At 43.1% G+C, this 17,444-nt stretch overlaps 1 protein-coding gene across 2 annotated transcripts in view; it reads left to right on the forward strand.

The window, feature by feature from the left end:
* The window catches only part of SLC7A14 (solute carrier family 7 member 14), a 117,149-nt gene that overhangs the window by 66,193 nt on the left and 33,512 nt on the right, over positions 1–17,444 (forward strand). Inside the window, exon 3 of one of the 2 annotated variants that reach the window (XM_059163490.1) lies at positions 15,933–16,169. The exons of the other annotated variant lie outside the window; for it this stretch is intronic. Within the exon in view, the coding sequence (XP_059019473.1) occupies positions 15,933–16,169 (237 nt within the window). The remainder of the gene's footprint in view (positions 1–15,932; positions 16,170–17,444) is intronic. 2 annotated transcript variants of the gene reach the window in all.

Raw genomic sequence — 17,444 nt, forward strand, 5'->3', positions numbered from 1 at the left:
GAAAATGGTTTTTCTTCCTGGTTCCCACCTACAACCATATTGAGAGACCGAGGGACGAAAGCTGGATGGCTTCCAGAGGTTCTCTAATTCTGTTGACTCAGGATGAAACACAGAGCAAAGCCACCATGCCGGTGACATCTGGCCACTCAAAGCCCTACAAGCCTCCTACAACTTGAGTAAGGTTGCCTGCTTTGATTCTTTTTCTGAAGCTTATTTCCAGTTCTCTTTTAAGATTATCAAATTTGAACCTTAAATAGAATGTAGTTCTGAATGACTCCTAAGCTCATGCACATCCTACAATAACCCTTTAGTCCTGTATCTCAGATTGTTTTAGGAGGGATGAAGTGACAGTGTGCTTACAGGGCATCAGTCCCCAGTCTGATCCACAAAACCAGTGAGTTTCATCATTACTCATAAGAAATAGTTGACAAAAATCTAAGACGATGTGGTTCAGTAAAACTGTATTGTGTGCCCACCACCTACCAGTTCTGAGGCAGTCCCAAAAACAAATAAGAAATTTTTTCTACTCTAAAGGACCCATTGCTTATGGATAAAGATGAACACCCAATCTGATGGGTAAGTATGACAACTGTAGTAGCATTAATAGTAATAACAACAGCAACAACTAACATTTACTGAGCACTTACTATGTACTGAGAGTCCTAAGTGTTCAACAAATTATGTTACTTAACCCTCATATCAGCTCTATGTGATAAGTGGTGTCATTGTCCTCACATTATACATGAGAAAATGGAGGCTCGTAAAAAGTTTGGTAACTTGCTTAAGGCACCTGATTAAGAGGTGACAGAGCAAGGAATGGAGTGAAAGCAGACTGATTCCAGAGCCCACAAAATCACTTTGCTCATCTGCCACTGTATTAGCAGATTAGGGTCAGATCAATCACATACAACAGAAAAGCAAAAATGAGAAACAATATCACTTCTTTCCTGTGTAGAAAGAATCTGGAAGGAGGCTGCTATTGTGGCTCTGCAGTCATGGGGACTCAGACCCTTCCATCTTTGTGTTCTACCATAAAGGATGCTCGGCTTCCCTCCTTAAGGTGACTTCAAGATCCCAGAAGGCTGCTGGAGCTCCAGTCAGTGTATCCGAGTTCCAGAAGACAGGAAGGAAAACAGGTTGAGGCAGGTCTTTTCCCATATTTCTGTGTCCTTTTTAAGAAACTTTTTCATAAGTCCTTCTCTGTAACTTACATTGGCTGAAACTGGAACACTTGGCCACAGCAGGGGAGGGTAGGAAGTGTAGTCTTCTGACTGCATATATTGTCAACTCCAGTATTAGAGGAGCTCTGCTGAGGGGAAAGAAAGGAACTGTCTGTCACTCCCACATTTAGAGTGGATGCCCAACTTTTAAGCCCTCCAGCCTGCTGAGATCAAGTTGTCCTAAAATGTTTAAGTAGAATTGTCCCTGATTCCCTGTAATGTAGAATTGGAAAATCTAGAGTCCCCTTCAATATCTCAATAGGGAGTTGTGAAACTTACTTTTTCCTAGTTGTGCCAACTCTGAGTCTCTGTTCCCATGGAGTCTCTGTCTCTATCTCTCTACAATTTCATCCCTGCCATTCTCCGCAGACTATTGTCCCCTAACTAAAATGGCCCATCAGGATCATTCATTAAACAAAGTGGGTTCTTGGAGGAGAGACTTGGGGGCCAAGCAGGAAGGCCTGCCCCTCAGGATAGACCAAGAGATCATTCTGTCAGTGGAGAAGTTCAGTGACACAGCCAGAACCATGCTGTAGTAACACAGTGGGGAGAGAGTAGAGGTGGAGACATTGGTTATGCACGTATTGTACAGAACAGGCGAGAGATCACGAGCAAGAGTGGAAGGAAGCTTAGGATGGAGAGGGTGTGGGCATGGGTGGACGAGGGAGGGTGTGGCAGAGGGATAAATGCTCTCTCTAGCTGAGAAGACAGAACCAATGAAAGTATTTTTGAAATAATGTCATTAGAATAACAGACTTATAACACAGCTCTGGTGACAGAAAGTGAAAGTAGAAGCAGGAAAGGGGACACCACAGAACGCCACAATAAACAAATCTACGTGTCCAAAACACCACAGGGGAGCTCCCACATAACAGCTCCTTCCCATCCTCACCAACACAGTGGAGGGAAGAGTGATTTTATTTCTTTCCTCAACTGAGGAGGCAGACAGTCAGCGGTTCAAGTAACTTCCTGAGGGGCAGGTTGATAGTGGCAGGGTCAAGAACTCTCACCTCAGAATGCAGGATTCCAAAGCTCATGCTCTTCCGTTTCAGCAAGCTGCCTCTGGGATCCTTGAACCCAAGCATCTAAAAGGCAATTCAGGCCATCAGGCTGAGTAGCATTTTTCTTGGCATTCTTAGTTTATGGTTTGGCACTAGAATTTCTAATCTGTGCTTCCTGCCTTCTTCATTTGCTATTTGGCATCTTCTAATCCATCATCAGGTGAGACCATGGGAACCGAATCTCTGGGGAGGTGGTGAGGGGAGCAGTGCTCCATCAGGCAGATGCCTTTCCCACAGGCAGAGCTCCCCAGCTTCCTCCCTAGCTGGGTCTTCACAAAGCCTAAGCAGAATCTGCCCATTGCAGTATTCATCTCACATTGGATTCTCATGACCAAAGAAGATTTCTAAAGATTCTGTCTATTTAGATAATTTGCTAAGTTCCCTTGTTTTGTTTTTTGCAGAACAGACCATTCTCCCCTCCTCAAATTGACTAGAGCGATGAACACAGGACAGTTGGCCCTTTTGCATGGCTTTAGATAATCTGCTAAGTTCTCTTGTTTTGTTTTTTGCAGAACAGACCATTCTCCCCTCCTCAAATTGACTAGAGAGATGAACACAGGACAGTTGGCCCTTTTGCATGGCTAGTCATTCTCAGGGATCAAGGATCACACATTCATTCCACAAGCTTGCGTCTCATTGTTCACCCAAACATATCGGAGCTCTGCTCTGAACCACACTGGCTGTGGGAGAGGCAGGAACACTGAAAGGGTAGAGAGGAAGTGCAAAGACAAACAGATGCGTGCCAGTGTTCAAGCCTCTAGAAAAATAGCTCTCCAAAATACTGTCCAAACTCATAGCTCTATGTCGTAATATTGATAATGATAGCAACTACCCTCAACATTTATAAAGTCTCTAAGGTATAATTTAATAAGCACTTGGTAAATGTAAGTCATTATTACTGGTATTGTTTTTATTATTATTAATCCAATACTGTGCTCCAGGCACCATGCACTTAATGCTTTCAGTCTCCCTACTGGGTGACTATTAGTGTCCACATTTTATTAATCATAACAGCTAAACCCCTGGGACTTCTGACATGTCTGGCACTAGCTGCACACAGCAGCGTAACTCTTCCACCAAATCCTGAAAACTGACATTGTATATTTATTTTGCAGATGACAAAACTGAGTAACCCTCAGAGAGGTAAGGTGACTTGCCCAGTTCCTTAAGGTAGTCAGTGGCCAAGGTTGAATCTAACTTTGATTCTGCTGGCTCCAGAGGCTGTAACCCCCAAGCTGCCTCATGCAGACCTGTGCCCCCAAATTTAAGAGCTCACCAAAGGGAATCAGGCATATCAAGAAGCCCTTCCCTCTCACTGGGGTTTCAAAAGATCTTGTAGCCCACCTTATTCTATTGATGAGTTGAGCGGTTTTCTAGATCATAACTTTTATAACCCAGGTCATGAAAGTGCATTCTAAGCTCATTGTTTTCCTGCCACCTGTCAGCAGTGAGAAGGGTGTTGTTAAGTTCCTGTAAGCCTTCTACACAGAGCTGGATTGACAGCCCTGTAGGAAGGATGTCAATTACCAGTTCAGAGAAGGTGAGCTCACTTTAATGAAACTTTACAAGTCTCTTAAATTGATGATTCTGAAATGAGCTTTTCTCCAACAAACCAAGGGGAACCTGGGCTCCTTTCACATCTTCTACGGCACCTGGGAGAGTGGACAGCGCATGTCAAGAGCAGCTAGTGTGTTGTGGTAGAGACTGACCCCCTGCTTAGGGCTCAGCATCAGGGCGGATGTGCTGCAGAACGCAGGAAAGAACCCTGCAACATCCGTACAAAGAAACCATACAGGCACACGTGAAATCATCTTGAGCACTAATGGGGACCACAGGGCCTGAAACAGAAGTCAGGACACCCGAGCCCCCATTCCAGCTCTGTTCTTTGGCAGCTCAGGACATTTAGGCAAGTCCCTCACCTCTTGAATTCACTTTCCTTCTCCACAAAATGAACAGTTCAGATTCAATTGCCTATAGGAGAGTAAAAAAAGAACCCAGGGAGGAGAAAGATTTGTATAGACACATCCAGTGTCTCAACACACACACACACACACACACACACACACACGCACTTTCCAATCCCAGGTAGCACCAAGGTGCCAGTTGGGGTCAGCCTCCAGAATGGATCCAGCGCACTTCAAGCCTTGCTCTGCCATTTACTACTTGTGTGACTTGGGAAATGTACTTAACCTAGACCCTCCCAAACGAGTTTGCCAAAAGTTATAGCTGAGCTGTGATACTGATCCCTCACTCGGCCCTCGGCACAGCTGGAAGGTGGCAGAGGCCCTAGGCTTCACCGCTGCCTCATCCTGTGCATACTGACCTCTTCATCAGAGCCATCCAAAGGTGACCATTCTCTGGGTGTGTGCTGTGAGGTGGGAAAGATCGGGAAGTCCCAATAGCCTGTCTAGATCTTGGATTTGTCAACTGTAACTGGAAATAATAACAGCTTTGCATCAGAAGCATCTCATGAAGAGTGCATATGAAATGTGCTTAGGATAGCCAGTGTGCGTGACAAATGCTCAGTACCTTTTGCTCATGTTCTTATCACCACTCCCACACTATTTGCCGGCTCTCCAACCTAACAAGGCTCCATGTGTTCTTAATGCAAATGAGCATCCGTGTTTCAGATTCTGACGCCCCTCTGTGCATGCCTAGCAAAAGACCCAGCAGGCCTGCCTCCTATCCACACTTTTGCCAGATGAACTTTGTACAAAGAGCATTTTTTGGATCCTAAGGTATTTTCCCAAGAGGAATTCTCATCTCTACCAGGACAGCACAGTTCAAGACGATTGTGCTTCAAAACATGCAAGGAGGCGATGACTCAGAAAACAAGTAAATGAATACATATAGCTACAAATTGTGGTTAAGAGCTGTAAGGAAGTTAAACAGGCCCCCACGACAAAGTACACCTTCTGAGGAAGAGATATTTAAGCAGCCTCAACTCTGTGCACTGAAAAAGGTGCTTGAAATGAGTGAGGCATGACCACCATGAGATAAAAGAGGAGTGACACCAAGCATCGGCCCTCGCCCTAGGGGGGTCTGGTACGAAGCCGACTCAGTGCGCGGCGGCTCAGGAGATTTGCACATGCCCAGCGTCCGCTCTGTACACCAGTGCCCATCTTCACTTTGCCCTTCCTGCATATTAGCCCTGTCTGGGAAGAAGCTGAGATGGCACCCCTCTTTTATGGAGGGTGGCTCAGATCTCTAGGAATGTCCTCCACAGGGAACATATCCAGGCCCATGAGAGATCCGCTGTGTCTCACACTCCCAGACATCTGCAGGGAAGGCAGCCCATCCCAGGGGAACCCGGACCCCCCTGCGCATCAGATGGGTTGAGGAGTCACACGAGGGTTGGGGCATGCTGTCTTGGCACTCTGCTTTAACCCCAACCACAAAATCCTCAGGGCAGGAAGGAATGGCTTCGTCCCTTCACAGAAAATTCTTACGTCTGTCCTTGCTGACACCCTTTTCATCAGCTTCAGAAATGGGGGTACTGCCTACTCCTGGAGTGTGGTGAGCTGAAAAATATCTGGGTGCTTGAGAATCGCCAGCTGGCACGTTAGTCCTGTTCTGTCCTCTCTGCACAAAGCCTTTCTAGCCCAGTTGTCAGAATCCTCGAACAAGGGGCTGGAGGCCTCCTGCAGAAAGGCTGAGCAAGTCAATGGGAAATTTCTCTCCACCCTCACAGTCTCTAACTGGACCTGGAAAAGAGAACATATGCTTCCAGATTAAATATTTAGAACCTAAGAAGGAACTTTCCCGGGTTCTGATTTAGAAGTGAATTGGGCCCACAGAGGGCTTGGTCTAGACTTCAGATGATTTCTGATATCCCTGCCAAGGCTGAGCCTCTAAAACCGTCTGCCAACAATTCTTGTTTCAACCCCTTTGATCCCACCCACAAGGCAGAGGGTTCTGCATGAACAGTCAGGAGGCTACTGCTAAGAAAGTCTGTGCGGTTCCCTTTCCTCTTCTGTAATGATCGCCACGGCTCCCACTGGAGGAGGGTCCACTGCATGACAGAACAGTGCATGTGTTCCTTTACAGACCGTAACAAAGCCCTAGCAGGGATCACCGTTGCCGCTTTCCAGATGGGGAAAGTAACACTCAGTGAATTGGATGCCTTACTCAAGGCCACAGTTAGTACTAATTATAGTTGTCATTTAGTAAACACTTGCTCTGTGCCAAGCACCGGGCAAAGGGATCTGCATGCAGTATCTCATTTAGTTGTCATAAGCACTCTCGAGACCTCTCTCCAGAGACTGGGCGGTTTCTATGACACTCACTGCTTCTCCTAAAGCAGAGACGGGCTGCTGATGGTGGCCTCAGCATTTGCGAACAGCTGACCAGAGCATGAGATGAAAAACCATGTACAATGTGCCTAGCACAGGTAGATGAAAAAAAAAAAAAAAAAAAGGTGCTTTTCTCTTTTGTAACATCTTTTTCCCTCCAAGACTGCCTCTGACGTTGACCTAAGGTCACCGACATAAAAATGTTAGGAGCAGAGAAAAGGGCAACCCCAGCCCACCTGCCGCCACAGCAATGAAGAGGGACCAATCCAGGTCAAATGGGTTCCAGGAACAGCTAACCCTGTGGGTCATTTAGTTGAAAGCAACAGCATGAGCATTGTTTTCATCATCATTTGATAAAGCAATAAAATAAACTAGTGTACACTAATGATATTAAAGATAGCATGACCAAATGATACAATATTCTAATTCATCATGCTGTAGAAATTGTACCTCCAATGAGCTCTAAAATATTTTCACGGAAGGAGATATAGAGAAGAAAATCAACAGATAGTCTGGTCACATTTAATCAGTAAATTACTAAACTTCCTTGACCTGCCTCAGGGGTCACTTCTCTGACTATGAGAACTGCTTCCTTCCTTCCCATGTACGTGTTGATACATCAGTGCTCTGGTTTGGGGCCCCTGCAAACCCTCTGTTCCCTACCCAACTTAATTGAAGCCCTGTCAGGTTCTGTAAAGAACAGTGTCACACACACACCATGATTGTTGATGCTACCCTTCCCCTAAATACAGGCTCTTCCTGTCCACCTAGGGCCTGCTTTGACAGAAAAATTACAAGTGTCTTCTTAGACGCAAAAAGACGCAGAGAAGGGAGAGGGAGAGAGAGCCTGATGGATTCCTCCCGGGGAAAGAAATAGACAATTTTCTCCGCTAATCAAGAGTGTTGGGAAGAGGAACCGGGTGCAAGATGGCAAGCTCCCACATGCCAGGGGGCTGAAGAGAGGCTTCTGAGAACCCAGCAACCTGCTTCTCAAGGGGAACAGCAGTGACGGGGGATACTTCACTGCTTACCATCTGGAATTCGGTGTCACAAACAAAACAAATGTTTCCAAGAGAATTCACACTCTATTTCTCTCTGAGGTCCTGTGATTTCTCCTTACAGCCCACTCCCAATCCGCATTTAAGCAGTGCTACCAACCACCGCAGTATAGAAAATGTGTCTTAGCCCTGCTGTGAATTTATAAACAGAACAAAGATGTTGTTTTTTTTTTATTTTTTTTTAATTTTTTTTTAATTTTTTATTTTTTATAAACATATATTTTTTATAAACATATATTTTTATCCCCAGGTCTGTGAATCACCAGGTTTACACACTTCACAGCACTCACCAAATCACATACCCTCCCCAATGTCCATAATCCCACCCCCTTCTCCCCAACCCCCTCCCCCCGGCAACCCTCAGTTTGTTTTGTGAGATTAAGAAAACTAACAAAATGAGAAGGAAATGAGTAACAACCATCATGTTAAATGCTGTTTGGTGAAGACAGGTTTGGGCCTAATTGGTGGGGTGCACTGGTTCAGTCCAATGGCTGATTCCATCCTGTGTCTGGGAGATGGCAGCTAACTGGTATTCAGAAGTAACTGACTTCATGACTGAGAACACTGATAGATAATGTGTTCAAAGTAACTGCTCAGACCTGCTATCTGTGACCTTTGGCCAGTCACCCAAGACAGCCCGATTGACCCTCTGAGCAACACTACCAATGTTACAGATCCCAGACGTCTAAATAAAGATGCAGTGTTGGCACATTGTCTTCTTGGAGACCCCTCTCCACCCCTTTACTCATCTCCAGATACCCTCTTTCCCAAGGGAAAGTCCTTCTGGCTATCCCAAGACCTTACTTCAGAACTCAACTTTGCAGCTCTTTAAAGCAACACCTGCATTTTCCCCCAACCCCTGCAGTGAATATCTCCTCTGTTATTTTATTATAATTGTTGGTTTTCTTGTCTGTCTTGTCCACTAGAGCATAAGGCCCACAACAAAGGAACTGTGTTCTTCCTCCTCACCTCTAAATGTCGGAAAGCTAACATGGATGCGTAGAGATCGAACCTTATAAGTGTTCTGACTGGATGAATGAGTTGGAAAGTCCTAGGACTGCATATCAGTAGGCTTTGATTCTAGCCATTAATCTCTGTCATTATTCAAAGGGACAGCTTCAGGTCTGGGGCTCAGGCACATCAACCATCAAGAGAACAACCCCAATAAACAGTTGACACCTATCCCCCCCATCCCCGCACATGCTCAGTGCAACCCTGTGAGTCCACGGAAGAAGGTCAGAGCTTCGGGAAAATATGGGATGAGGGGGATCCTGAGCGGACCAGCCTCAGGCCTCCCACCCCCTCCTCAAAGAGAGCCACTGGTTTTACTTATTTTCATATGAGACTATCAAAAAGCACTATGTGCACAAAGAGGGTTTTACAACCAAGACAAAGCTTTAAAACTACAGAAGTAGACGAACTGGGTGGATTTTTTCAGCTAGATTCCCCCAATTTATTAAAAAGGTCTCACTCCCTCAATCACTTGAACCCAGTTCACCTTTGCAGACTCATCCTCCTCAATCTCTAGAGCAGCCCGCATGTGCCATTCCAGCTACCCCCTTCCATCTGCCTGAGACCACCCTTACCCATCTGGTTTTGCTTGGAAAAGCCCAACTGACCCTTCGATAGGTGATCAGAAGCTTACCCTTCATCCCGACTTCCCCAGCAATGAAGCACTGTGTTATCTAAAAACTGCTCACCCCCTTGGGCTCCCAGAGCACCTCATAAATACTATATGGTATTAAATACTGGCTATGTGGAATCATCTGTTTATCAAACTCTTTCCTGATTGGAATATAGATGCTTTAAGGTCAGGAGATCTCTGTCTCTGGTATTCATTTCAGGGCCTAACATCGTAGGTACTTAACCACATGTGTCACTTCGGGGTGTCTGGATGGCTCTGTTGGTTAAGCATCTGACTCTAGTTTTGGCTCAGGTCATGATCTCAGGGTCATATGATTGAGCCCTGCATCAGGCTCTGCACTCAGTGTGTTGTCTACTTGAGATTCTCTCTCCTTCTCCCTTTGCCCCTTACCATACTTGCTTTCTCTCTCTAAAATAGGATAGGGGCACCTGGGTGGCTCAGTGGGTTAAAGCCTCTGCCTTTGGCTCAGGTCATGATCTCAGGGTCCTGGGATTGAGCCCCACATCAGGCTCTGCTCAGCAGGGAGCCTGCTTCCCTTTCTCTGCCTGCCTTTCTGCCTACTTGTGACACCTCTCTCTCTCTCTCTCTCTCTCACTCTCTGCCAAATAAATAAATAAATAATCTTTTAAAAAATAAAATAAGATAGAATAATGTAAAATCTTTTTAAAAAACAACAATGGGTGTCACTTAAAAGAAACTAGGAAGTCAGAAGTTATTGTAGGAAAATGGTATGTTAGTTGATAGATAGGTTAGGGAATTAGTCAATAAGTTAAACTACCTGTTAGTGGGAAAGTGTCTATTTAAGTAGAGTAATTGGAATTCAAGTGTGAATAACCTCTAGATGTAATCTCTCCAGGTGAAAGTACACTTTAAAAGCACACTTTTAAAAAGTACTGGTGTGTAAACCTGGTGATTCACAGACCTGGGGATAAAAATATATGTATATAAAAAATATATGTTTATAAAAAATAAAAAATTAAAAAAAAAAAAATCAAAAAAAAAAAAAAAAAAAAGTACTGGTGTAGCTAATGGCTTTCTTTAGTGGAATGTGAAGGGAAATAGAGTTCTTGAATGGAGAAATCCTTGTCTTTCACCTACTCCCAGGGGGATCTTTCTCTTTTACACCTTCCTAGGATGGAGAAGATGGTTCTAAGAGAGTAAAGGAGAGGCAGAGCAGGCTATGAGTGGTGGGAGGCACAAACAGTAATTATTTTGACTACTGGAGGCATCATACTGAGCACAGTTTGGAAAGGTCAACATCATAGGTGGGCTCTCTGGGAGTACTTAGTGTAAGGCGCGTTGATTATACCTGTATGGGACAGAAGCACAGACTCTCTGAGTTGGAAAGACATTCACACTGAAAAGGACCAAATTTCTCATAACTCCAAATTATACATCACTTACGGCACTCAAGAGGAGATCAATAGAGAATATTTCAAATACCGAATCCCCTTGCTATCTTATCTCAAGCCTCTTTTCAATGCGTAATTCCTAAGTTTGACTTCTCTTTAGGCTGGCAGTTTGTCAATTTAACCAAAAACAGTCCTGGGTATAGAAATAAAACAATAGGGAAGTGACAAAATATATATTATAAACATAATATACTTAAAGAGCGGATCATTTGAAAAGGGTATCTGAGTTGCAGGCCATGAGAAATCACTCTGTTCCCTCTTGTTCTGCTCAAATGAATCCTCTGTATTTGTCAGGGATCAGGACTTGCCATCTCTGAACAGCTCCATTGGGAAACTTCCACCCAATGGTCTGCAGCAGGCGGTCACTCATGATGGCCATCTGTACCCCAACATTGCACTTCATGTTGATTTTCTCCAGGTATGCAATTACACTTTTGGAATCAATATGTCTCTCCCTCTCCAATCACTTGATGGTTAGCCAAGAGATACAGAATCACTTTGATAATAGCATAAGGGATATATGACTCAGAAGATAACCCCAGGGGAAGAAATTTTTTAATGCATTACTAAATTGAATAGGGAATAGTTATAAATTTTTCTCTCATTTAGAATAATGATTCCCCACCCTAGTATACCAAATTGACTTCAGATAATAAATACTTTGAAATTCTTCCTTTGCTACCTTAAAATACAAACTAGAGATAATGCTATCTTCCTACACAATTTTTAATAGATATTAACATTAAATTTTATTTTTTTAAGTTTTTATTTAAATTCCAGTTTGTTAACATACAGGATAGGGGCACCTGGTTGGCTCAGTCAGTTAAGCATCCGCCTTCAGCTCAGGTCATGATCCCAAGGTCCTGGGATCAAGCCTCACATGGGGTTCTCAGCTCAGCAGGGAGTCTGCTTCTCCTTCTCCCTCTGCCTGCCACTCCTCCTGCTTGTGCTCTGTGCATGTGTGTGTGTCAGATAAATAAATAAAATCTTCATTAAAAAAACATAGAGTGTAATATTAGTTTCAGGTATACAACACAATCAGGTATACAATAAGACTTCCATAAAACACCCAGTGCTCATCATAACAGGTGCACTTCTTAATCCCCATCACCTATTTAACCCATCCCTCCACTCAACTCCCCTCTGTAACCCTCAGTTTGTTCTCTACAGGTAAGAGTCTGTTTCTTGGTTTGTCTCTCTCTCTCTCTCTCTCTCTCTCCCTCTCTCTCTTTTTCTCTTTGCTCATTTGTTTTGTTTCTTGAATTCCACATATGACTGAAATCATATGGTCTTTGTTTTTCTCTAAAGACAGACACTGGGACTGTTTCCATAATGTGGCTATTGTAGATAATGCTGCTATAAACATTGGGGTGCATGTATCCCTTTGAATTAGTATTCTTGTATTCTTTGGGTAAATGCCTAGCAGTGTTGGATCACAGGGTAGTTCTATTTCTAACTTTTTGAGGAAACCTCCACTGTCTTCCAGAACTACAAACTTAATTTTTTAAAAAATCAATATGCCATGAGTATGGAAGTTAGATGAAAGAAAAGTCACTTCTAGTAAAAATAACATTTCATTGTACTTAACCTGAGGCATAAGCGCATTAAGAGACATAATGCACTTATCAGAAATCTGCTGTATTTACACAACTGCTGTTGTGTAAATGTGTAAATTTACGCAACACACAAGTGTGCTGTTTGATGTCCAGAGACCATGAGTCATGTTACTCTTGATGATATGGTTTTCCAAAATAATGGCCAACAATTGGGAAATTCCAAACAAATCACAAATGTCCCTCAATTTACCCAATTGTTGTAGCCCTGGAAAATTCAATGTATATAATATCATTTTTATAAAAATGTGTTAATATATAAAATGGAGATAGATTCAGGCTCAGAAATTATGCACAGGTTTTTATACTTTATAAATCTGTTTTTATAAACAGGTCCATTGGGACCCTCAGGAGTTATGGAAGACACAGGACAATGCCTCATTCTGTGGGAATGTCTAACATTCTGTTAGAATGTCTAACCACACAGGCTCCTCCCTCCTCAATGCTTCAGGTGTCCACAATCATCATGAGAATGATGGGCACCCCCACAGATTTCCAAAATGTCCCTAGGCAGCAATATCACTTTTGCTGAGAACTACTGGTTTGCTGTTTTTTCTCCAGGGCTGCCCCCACTGACTCAAATGACTGAAAGTTGATTCTAACTGTGAAACCAAAGAATGATAGCACTAGAAGGGACCCTAAAGTTTATCTATCTGGCCCCCTCCCTTTACCCATGTTAGGTAAGTAACTTGCCCTTAGATACTCAGTTATTAAACAATCTAGGATAAAAACCATGGTTTCCCTTTGGTTTTTCTTTTTTATTGAAAATAGAAAGATACCTTTGAATATGTCTCTCTGACACACCAGATATTTTTAAAAAGTTGAGTGATTGAAAATATTTTCTGGTTTTTTTTTCAGGACATTTGGGGTTGAAATCATTCCTCACCACTGAGCTTCAGTGTCAGGCTGGATACTCTCTAGTGCCCACTAAAATCCTGGATTCTTGCATGCAAATAAATCAGAAAGATGCAAAAATAAAATCCTTTACAAAATGTCCAAAAGACTGGCCTCTAGGAGCAGAATTGTCTTAGCCGGTTAGTGTCCAATTGGTTTTCCCACTATTCTTCCCAAACTCCAGCTATCAGAATCTAAGCAGGACCTTGGGAACTAAGTAACTGACTTCATACGCTCGTGCCCTGCGCAGGGCCTCTGGCTCTGCCATAGGACAGCAATGCATGGGTTCCTTCACATGACCTAAGGAAGACTTGGCTATTTGCCAACTATCCTTGGCGAGTGGGTTCTGATGGTGAATTGGGTATTTTTACATCTAATTTGGCAGATCAAATTAAGGAAAGAAACACTGATTGCCCAAACTTCATAATAATGGCTCTCCAAATTAAATTTAATGCCAATTTCGAAAGCACTGGCTGAGAAACTTCAATTTACAAGACTTGTGCACTATCAGGAGTAAAGAGGGTGAAGAGAAGAAACTCATAGGATATCAAACTTATTGGGTAAAGCTGTGGATCCTACACCAAAGAGTAGAATTCGGATTGCCTCCTAATCCTTTCCTCACACCACACTAAAAGGGCAACCTAATGTATATTTGCAAACCCAACTCTCTTCAGGAGATGAAAACAGAAAAGTTCCTTCAAGCATTCAAGAAAACACTATCAGGTCCTCATACTCAGCACTTATACACTCTTTCCTCACAGAAAAATTCTCCAGCCCTTCCTTCAGAGAATAACTCCTCTTAATTTTAGACTCATTCTAACAATTTAAAGAACAGGTGTTGAAAACAGCAATTTAGAAAAGGAGGTGGTCTGCCTGCTCAAGGTAATCCCTGTGACAGCAACAAAAAGAAACAACTGACAGACCTCCAGGAAGGAGGTGGAGAACTGTTTTACAAAGGGGCAAGGGGATCGACATAGGAATTCAAAATGAGGGGCCTAGAATGGCCTAGGTTATTCAGTGCAGAGACTGGTGGCTTTGCTAGCCCTGAGAATGTCTCCATATATAGAAAAATATAGTAAACGATGTAAGGGGGAAATATGCCTAATATATTTAGCAGCAAAATCTATAAAATCCAATGAAACAAGTAGAATCCTTGAGTGTCAGAGTTGGAATACCCTTAAGAGGACATCCTTATCTAATTCCTTTATTTTACAAAAAAGGAAACAGAATATAAAGGAATGAGCAGGGTCAAGGCAGAGTTGAGACAAGAGCACAGCCACGCTGGTCCAGTGCTGGTCCACACAGACATCCTGAGAGCTGACAGCTCTAAGGGGTAGGAAAAGAGATGTTGCATCAACTTTAATCATTCATTTGTGTCCTGGCTTCTGACATCTCTGCTTTAGCTTCCTTGCACTGATTTTACTTCCTGATTTGTGATGAGAGAACCTCAGTATTGGCCCTGAAAATTGGGACCAAAGGTCAAGTTTACCTTGAAATCCTTCCTACATCCCATTCCTGGTGTGTTTTCTTCAAGCCGTCCTATGTTTGTCATCTGGCTTGGCACCCCACCCGCTGGCCTCACACCCAGACTTCCCAGGATGATGTAGGAAATGCTCCCAACTCCCAGAAGCTTGGCATAATCCCAGTCTCTTCCTAATTTGATCTATAATTCCATCAAAGAAAGAGGGAATATGGTAGTGTTTTTCAATAGTAAGAGGAGAGCTTGAGAAAACATAGATTCCTGATCCTCATCCCTAAAATTATGATTGAATAGATGATTCTAGTGGAAGTGGGTCTTGACCCACTTTGGAAAACACATGGCTTCTACTTACCTCTCCAGGCTCCTCTGCCCTCAGTCCCCTCCTGCACACTCCCCTCCACCCAAGTTCTTCAGAATGCACACCCACCATGTCTTCACTTCATGTTCCACCTTCTTTGCCCAGTTAATTTTTCCCTATACCTCAAAACCAGCTGATGCACATGTCTCTCCTCTCTGCTTTCTGTATTCCCATATGCCTCTGTATTATTAAGTTTATACAGCCTCTCATGGACACTGACTTTTTGGTATATCTCCCCTTGAGGTCAGGTTCACGTCTCCCTTGCGATTTTTATTCCCACCATTTAGAACCCTGCCAAGCACATAGTGCGCCCCCTATAAATGTTCATTAAATTATCTTTTCCACTTGCTAAATTTCCTTGTTAAAAACTAGTCACTTACTTAGATTTGCATTTTTTTGTCAACCCCACCCCCCACATACAGTACAAAATTGTCACAGACAGCTTGAACCCAGGATCCTGGGATTCTCCTCATTCTCAAATGAGGAGCACCTTCCGTCTTATGTAAAAATGAAAGAGAAGAATGTTAACATAATGTAACCATGAAGTGCAGAGGTCATAATGACCTAGGCCTTCATTCAGCATCTCTGACACCTGCGGAACATCACAGAGACATATACAACAAATAGGAATTTTTCTAAATAAAGAACAGTTACCAATAGTTCATTAGAATTATTTCTGATGCCTTCCCAGACATTCAGGTTAAAAGTTTTTCGGAGCTGACATTGAAAGAAGTTAGAATTGGCCTTGAATTTTATGCCTATACATATGTAAATTTCAGGTGTTTGTTCTAAGATCGCAGAGGCTCCCAGTATTTCGTACCCAAGATGGTTAAACCTCTTGGTGAAGAGGTTAGCTCCTCTCCTGAAGTCCACCACCCACGTGTGCTTGTCCCATGCAGGCGTCTGCTATGCAGAGTTCGGAGTCCGCGTCCCCAAGACCACTGGGTCAGCCTATACCTACAGCTACGTCACTGTCGGGGAATTTGTGGCGTTTTTCATTGGCTGGAACCTGATCCTGGAGTACCTGATTGGCACTGCGGCTGGCGCCAGCGCTCTGAGCAGCATGTTCGACTCGTTAGCAAACCACACCATCAGCCGCTGGATGGTGGACAGCGTGGGAACTCTCAATGGCCTGGGTGAGACTGCCATGTCCTCTTACCCCAACCAGCAGACTCACCCCAACAAATAAATGGGTTCCCCTTTCAGGATTCCATTTGGCAAAATGTACCAAGAGCCTTAAATATGTCTTTTTTTTTTTTCCAAAGTAGTTCTGTGAATCTATCCTAAGGAAATCATCCTAATTTCCATAAAAGCTTTATATGAAAAGATACTTATCGCAGCCTTATTTGTAATTTAAAAAATTTAGAAACAGCATTAAAGATTCTACAGTGGAGGAAATGATTAAGTAAATTGTGGAAGCATATTGTGTAGCGATTAAAAGGATGATTAGGAAGACTGTTGTAATAACATGGAATCCATTTTTGATATGATGTCAAGTGACAAAGGATACATATTATATATACATCATGCTTATAACTATATAAAAATAAAACCAATGCAGAAAAAATAATTGTAATGAACTTCTCCAGTGGTTTCACCACATTTTTTAAGATTTTCATAAATAAGCATGTGTTAAATCTTAAGTGACAAAATATACTTTTAAAAGGGACAAAACGGATTCAAGTCTAGCAGAAGTTAAGGAGGGGCAGTGTGACTGGGTAAATACTAAATCATCAGAACTTCACAAAACAAAGACCAGGCGTTCCATCCATCACTTGCTCCCACTTTCCATCCTGATGTCTAACTTTACCCTCTCTGATATTCATGGGAAGCCAAACAATAGTTGAGGAAGATTGGGGGTCTTGCCCCCAGAACTTCCAAGTACAGTTTCGGTGGCTGTGAGCCACTCGTGTGACTTTGATGTCCCTATCTCAAACGAACTGATAAAAATGTTGAGCATCCAGATACCATGAGAAGATAAAAAGTATGAAGACCACACGTCTGCACAGTATGCTGATTTCATGGCGTATTTAGCTCTGGAAGGGCCTCCAAAATCAGGCAGTGCACACCCTTCACTTAACAGATGAGGTCCGGGGAACTGAAACATTTGCCCAAGAACACCCAGCTGGTCGTGAGCAAAAGTGCAACTGAGATTCAGGAGCCTCACAGCTGCGGCAATGCCTTTTTCCCTCTATAGAGGGCAGGAGTCCACTGGCCAACAGACCAGACCAACCAGGTGGGGGTGTGTCCACGGCTTCTTTTCTCTGCAACCACATACACATAAATGCAAAGAACACCCTTGTTCCAACAGTTTTCAAAGATACACATTTTAAAACTTTCTAAAAGTGAAAAGATTCCTGGAATGGAGTGGAAAATTTATGGACTATAAAGTGAACAACAGTGAAGATAAA

Source organism: Mustela lutreola, chromosome 2 (genome assembly GCF_030435805.1).
Source record: "Mustela lutreola isolate mMusLut2 chromosome 2, mMusLut2.pri, whole genome shotgun sequence".
Taxonomy (NCBI): Eukaryota; Metazoa; Chordata; class Mammalia; order Carnivora; family Mustelidae; genus Mustela; species Mustela lutreola.